The following is a 7,024-nucleotide window of genomic DNA, read 5'->3' on the forward strand; positions in this document are numbered from 1 at the left end:
TTTAGTTCTGAAGAAGACTTTTCTTGAATGAGGAGCTTAATGCCAAAGAAAAACAAAAGTTTCCTTTTGAAAAAGCACCTTTGGGAAAAATCATAAAAAAGATCATAAATTGTACTTATATGAATATGGGGTTCTGCAGATGACTAAATGTGGGCTAGTTGTTGTGCATCTGAAATGAGGCCACATAACCACGGCAGGTGCTAGTCTTTGGAAGTAGATCATAAGTACCTTTAGAGGTTCCATTGTAACATTGAATGGCTGCTAAGCAACTGGTCATAAGCCAAGCACTACAGTAGTCAGAAGTTATTCAAATTAAAACCCTCCTCTTTGTTCTTAAAGTTTGGGTTACCCAACATTTGAAATGTTCAGTCAGGTGATCCAATTCTTTTATTTCAAAATATTTTGGCTTGAATTCAGATCAGTCATTCTGATCATACTGGAGATGTTCTGTGCTTCAAGCAACATGAAGTCTTTTTTTACTGAGAATTTGAGTTTGAAATACTTCTGGAAGGTCAGAACAACTGGAGCAGAGTGTTTCACGCTCAAAATGTTTCAAATCCATAATGTTTTGTCCATTCCTAATGCTGGACAGGTTAAGCATCATCAAGTTTAGAGCTTTTCTTTGGGAAGAGAAGAAGTAATTATGGAAAAAGAAACATGCTGGGACATCGATGAATTCTGTGTCTCACCACTTAATCCAACTGGCTTTAGGGAATTGTCTTTCATATCTGTTTCAAAGACTTTGGCCACTACAGAGACAATACCATCAGGAGCCGTGGCAGCTGGTGTTGCTATATCCTCTTTCCTTGTGATACTCATTTCTATCACCCGGGCAAAACAAGGCCTTGTTCTATTATTTCTTCTCTCAATTTATCTTTCATCGCTCAACTATCCCAGTAATTTTAGGAACCTGGAATGCCCCCAAGAGGATAAGGAAAGCTGACAATAGCCAGGATAATCCCTGTTGCCTTTTGTCTTTTTGCAGTTGTTGGGGCAGAGGTGAGAGCAACAAATGTCTTTAGCTATGTTTTCTAAAGAAGGCTGAGCTCCACTCTGCGAAGTTGTGTTTCATTCCATTCTCTGGCCATCTTTTCAGTACTTCTTATTTTGCTCTCTCTGTTTAGATTTCTGTAGGTTTTGAGAATGCAGAGATTTTTGTTATAGGTTCAATCAAGTTTCAGCATGGAGTATTCAAATGCATTCAGTTTTCTCATCATTGCTCTAAGCTACAATGAGACGATTATAGGTGAGTACATAAGACCACATTATTTGTATGGTATGTATTTGTGCTTAGCTATTTAAAGGATTAGTTAACTTTTCAGCCATTACTTGTTACAGTGAAGTTGTCTGAAGGACAGGGTCTTAATAAATCAGGCACAATAGCTTGTTTAAACCTGTGTTAAGATAATATGAATGGTGCAGAGTAATGATTGAAATAGTTATCTAAATAAATGAGTGGCCATTTTTTTCACCATAGTCATTATTTTCTTTATAGATCTGGCGATCTACTACTGTAGTTAATGCCTTAATTTTTTTTTAAATGACAACAAGTACATTTAAAAGCAAAATATTCTATCTATAATCAATCTATCTATCTAGCTGTTGTTATTACGATCACAGACCAGCAAATAAAAGCATTAAAATAATAATACTAATAAAAAATATTGCGAATGGTAGTGGTTTAACAGTGGGCAGTCAAAGTTTGCTTAATTTTACATACAGCATTGCAGAATTTGACCACGTTCAGAGAAACTACTTCATACTAATCTGAAAACAATAACTACATGTAAAAATGATCAGTATTTCCTACATATTTTATTAGGTTAATATGTTATAAATCGAGTCTGGGAGTCCTTATAGGAGATGCAGTATAGTAACACGTGAGCTATAGTTTCAATGGCAATTAAACATGACTCTTCTTATTCATGTATGAGACATTTCTAAGGTAATCACAAACTTGTTTTACCATTGAGAGGGAATGATAAATGTTCCTCACTGAATGGCTATGGAGGTTCTCAAACATCCAGATCATGGTTGTCCCAAAGGTGGGGGTTCCCCCCCCCTCTAAAAGGCAATTGAGCTTTTTGGGGTTTTTTTCTTTGAGAACATTTTGTTTCTCTTTCAAGAACTGAGCATCCATGAACTGAAGAAGTTTCTTGGATGAGAAGCGAAATATTTTCAAAGAAAAAAACAGTTTGCTTTTAGAAAAAAGCACCTTTGGTTCCCCACTGTATAAACTTCACATTTTCTTCATTTTTAAAAATGTATGTCCAATAACTCCTTCATGGATTAGTGCCTTGTCGTGGCGAAGGGGCTTCTGTATTGTGCTTAGTTCATGACAATAAACATTTTCGTCTGCTCCTTCCATCCAGCAATTAAACTTTGCTAGTTCAGAAATCTGAGAATGTTAAGATATGAGCATGTATCAAAATCTTGCCTTAAATATCTCTCCAATATTCTTTCCATGGGCTTGATAACTATCAATTTTAGATCTGCCTCAAACTTTCTCTTGGAGATGATATTTTTGTACCAAACTTTTAGCATATAAGACGTCTGCTGCTCTGTTATTGACAATCCCTCTGTTTTTTGTTCTTCTTTTCTAGGAAAGATTTGGTTAGCAGTTGTGATCTTCCTGAGATTTATGGTGATATTTTTAGCAGCCTATCCTCTCTATCAAGATGAGCAAGAACGATTCATCTGCAACACACTGCAACCAGGTTGCTCCAATGTGTGTTACGACCTCTTTGCTCCAGTATCGCACTTTCGGTTCTGGTTAATTCAGAGTGTGTCTGTCCTCCTTCCTTATGTTGTTTTTGCTGTCTGTATATTACATGGTGTGGTCAGACACATTGTAAAGGCCGCTTCCTCCCCTTATTCTCACTGCAAAGAAATTAAGACTTTATCTGGCTGCAAAATTACAAAGAACTTCAAAAGTTCAGCAAAAAAGAGAAAAATTGACAGGAGAAATGAAATGGCTGCCCTGGATTTTTCCAGGGCCTATATAGTTCATCTTATTATGAGAATATTGATAGAGGCTGGCTTTGGAACTGGTCATTACTATCTCTTTGGATTTTTTGTTCCAAAGCATTTTTCCTGTGACCGCTTTCCTTGCACGAGTTTTGTTGATTGCTACATTTCCAGACCAACTGAAAAAACCATCATGATGCTTTTCATTTGGGGAATTGGTGGCTTCTCCTTTCTTCTTAGTCTTGTTGACCTAATCTTTGCTTTGCGGACCAATGGGGTAAGAAATCTTAGAAATAAGCTTCTGATGCAAAAGTTCAACGCAGAAGAAGAAAGTAGCCCTGACCTGCAGCAAGATATCAATCCAGGCAATATTCATCATGGAAGCATGGCCACCCCTGAGGGTGGTGTGAAATGCTTGCTTGCTTGTAGGGCTACAGAAGACTGTCCTTTTCCACCTACAATGACCCTTCAGCAGACAATTGGCTCTCATCTCAACAGTAACCATAATAAGCTATGTAATGAATCTTCCAATCAAGATCTGCTTTTCAATGAAGCTAAACAGCCAGAGAATCCATCTGAGCAATCAAGACATGAGCATCAGCCCTACTTTGTCAAAGAATCCTTTGCTTTTAAATCCCAAGAGTTCAAATCCCATCATAGTTCTCATTCATTTGCAAGTTATGACAAGCCCTCAGTTCATTATTCTACTCTGGAGAGAAAGACCTCTGGTACTCCATCTGTCTGTGATAGTTCTGAGTACTCAAAATCCAAAAAATCTGAATGGGTATAGAAAACTAGGAACCAATATAGTAATTTAGGGTGGGGGGGGGGAAATCTCATGGACCACAAAATTAAAAGTGTTGTCATTACACCACCATTCCAATTAATTCTTTAGTTGAAAGAAGAGCTTTGAAAGAGTGTACTTCAATATTAAATGAGGTTTTGGAATGGGATAAAACAGCTACTCCCAGAAACTTATAAAGTTTCTTTGTGACACTAGGTTCATTATTTCTGTTGTTATGTATCTATTTATCAAATTCTATAGAATTTAAGTGGTACATTTCTTCCTTGTTGTTGGATGAGAAACTGCTTAAATTCATTGTTTTAAAGGGGAAAATGGAAAATAATAAGGAAAAAATTAAAAGGGAAAATATTTGTGTTCACTTTTGTTTCATGGTATGACCATTGCATTGCAAGGGACGTGGTAGCTCAGTGGCTAAGATGCTGAGCTTGTCGATCGAAAGGTTGGCAGTTCAGCAGTTCAAATCCCTAGTGCCGCGTAACGGGGTGAGCTCCCATTACTCATCCCAGCTTCTAGCAGGGACAAATCTAGCAGTTCGAAAGCATGTAAAAATGCAAGTAGAAAAATAGGGACCACCTTTGGTGGGAAGGTAACAGTGTTCTGTGCGCCTTTGGTGTTTAGTCATGCCGGCCACATGACCACAGAGACATCTTCGGACAGCACTGGCTCTTCGACTTTGAAACGGAGATGAGCACCGCCCCCTAGAGTCGGGAATGACTAGCACATAGGAAGGGCAAGGGGAACCTTTATCTAATGACCCATTGCAATCATAGACCCACCTTTTATGATATTACTGTGCTGCCATTATGGCTTTTGCATGAAGAAAAAAAGGTCCTAGTTGCAACCCTCACTGAAAATAAAACATTCCCCACTGAAAATCCTATTCTGTATGTTCTCACCTGGTTAGAGTTACAAATGGGGAGAATGAGGTGTCTATTGTATTCTCCATACATACTGTAATCCTGGGATAGTATGCCTTGTTCTATACAGAGTCTCAATTTTGAATCCAGAAAACCTGTATACTAATAGGAGGGTGAACATTTGAAGAGGATACTGGCCTTCATCTTTCTCTAGAGGTACAAGGGTCTGTAAAGATCTTTAGTTCAAGTTATTTGGTACCTGAAAGGAAGCTTTTTCCAGCTGTTGATTTCCGAAAGCTAATTTATCATTCCACAATGTTTACATTTTACATGAAATGTTTTATCTGCAGTATTATCTATATCGGTGTTTCTCATCCTTGAAAATTTTAAGACGTCTGTAGTCCAGACATCTGAAAGTTGTCAAGATTGACCATTACTGATATAGAAATATTGGCCTTCAACTCCAAGCCAAAAGATACAAAGCATGGGGAGAACACCAGGATGTGGAAGCTAGTTTAAACCTTGAAATACCATAAACCAAAAGTAAGTTCATCCAGACATCTTAAAATCTTCAGTGCTTTATAGTATCTTCTGTCTTTGACCGTGAAACAGAAATGATTCAAAAGTTTGCAAAATAACAAATAAATGCAGACTGAATTATATAGCAAAATGTATTGAGAACAATCTAATTTTTTTTCCCCATTTCAGTTCTGCTATTGAGACATAGCTTTGGGCAATACTGATCCCAATTTAATAAAGGAATATTTATTAAGTTGCTTGTTGAATTTCATATATATAGGGGTTTCCTCATTTGTTTCATGGTCACCAGCCAAAAGTCATGGAGAATGGAAAGTCTCCTTTCATTATTAAGTTCTTGTATGGATGTGTTCATCTTAATATCTGGATTGGAATAGAGATAGTCCTTGACTCATTTAATGCCATTTGAATTTACAATGGCACTGGGGGGAAAAAAACTTACAACCAATCCTTGCAGTTTCGACCATTACCTTATAAGTCACATGATTAAGATTCATGTCAACCAGTATGTATATATGATGGTTGTAGCATCCCATTGTCACATGATTGCCATTTGCAAGCTTCCCAGACTGTTTCCGGCAAGCAAAGTCAATGGGGGAAGCGGATTTGCTTAATGACAGCATGATTTATTTAATGACTATGGCAGAAAAGGTCATACAATTGAGCAGGACACACTAAACAACTGCCTTGCTTAGAAATGGAAATTCTGGTCTCAATTGTTGTAAATTGAGGGCTACCTAAACACACAGATTTTACGATCCTCAGGAATGAGGCTCAAAGGGTCCTCCACCATTAAAAAAAAAGGGAGTCAACCCAAAAAAGAAAATAGGATCCAAATGCAAAATTGATTTCTATATTTTCATTTTGTTTTTTTCTTTCAAGCAAAGATTATGTACAAGTGAAATATTATGTACCAGAAAAAGAATTTGCTCCTTTTTTGACAGTATAATTTAATTCCTAACCCTAAAAACCTACTTCCAAAATGGAAAGTATTATTCGATTCTACTTTGCCAGAACAACACACAAAGTGCAAACAAAGTGTGTTGTGTTGGTTCTTCCACATGTTGGTTCTTCCTTTGGAATATGCAACATCTACACGAGTGGGATTTTGCTTAATGGTTGATAAATCACTGTAAGCATGCCCGTTTGATTGCTTTTTTTTTCCAGCAGTGGCATATTTATTTGCAGAATGAAAAATTGCATTAACGATGTCGTTCTTTTTTAGAACTGTTTAGCACAACTGTTTGTGCTTATATCTGTTCATCTTCTCTCATTAATCATTAAAGTCTGAGTGGCAAATACACAGCAAGCAATAGTTTTCTTTTTTGAGATATATCTCATCAGTAATTCTGATTCATTTGAGGGGATGAATCAGTTAGGAATCAGCTTTTTTTAAAAAAATACTTGCAGTAATAATGTCACAGATTTTGCAGTTTGATAGAGAAGAATAGTTGTAGTTCAGTGTTGAAACTAATGATGCTACCTAGTTTGGGTAATAAATCATCTGCAAGAAAACAACCAAAAGAAACTTCTGTATTATAACAGTATTGTCATGTTTCAGTGTACTCATTATGAAATCCTTGTAGGTGGGTGAGTGTAATTTTATTAAGGATTTTAATCACAAGATTAAAAATCTAATACAAGCCAAAAGAAAGAAGAGTAGACAGAGAGTGAAAGGTGCAAAGGAGAAGGGGAAAAAAATAGAAAGGAAAAAGAAAGACAAAAAATGTGGGTGTTGAAAAAGACTTGAGAATACTATATTATAGTTAGCCAGAAAAGCAAATGAATTATTGAACAAACCAATCCATACTTCTCACTTGAGGCACAAATGAAGAGGTTCAAACCTTTTTATGGGATC

The 7,024-nt window shown here is 36.7% G+C and overlaps 1 protein-coding gene across 1 annotated transcript; it reads left to right on the forward strand.

The window, feature by feature from the left end:
* Positions 1-958: 958 nt before the first annotated feature.
* Positions 959-6,469, forward strand: GJD4 (gap junction protein delta 4). Its single transcript, XM_034402179.3, has 2 exons — positions 959-1,246; positions 2,604-6,469. The coding sequence occupies exons 1-2, from the start codon at positions 1,183-1,185 to the stop codon at positions 3,755-3,757; spliced, it is 1,218 nt and encodes a 405-aa protein (XP_034258070.2). The 5' UTR covers positions 959-1,182; the 3' UTR covers positions 3,758-6,469.
* Positions 6,470-7,024: the final 555 nt, after the last annotated feature.

Source organism: Pantherophis guttatus, chromosome 4 (genome assembly GCF_059756535.1).
Source record: "Pantherophis guttatus breed Tessera chromosome 4, ASM5975653v1, whole genome shotgun sequence".
NCBI lineage: Eukaryota > Metazoa > Chordata > Lepidosauria > Squamata > Colubridae > Pantherophis > Pantherophis guttatus.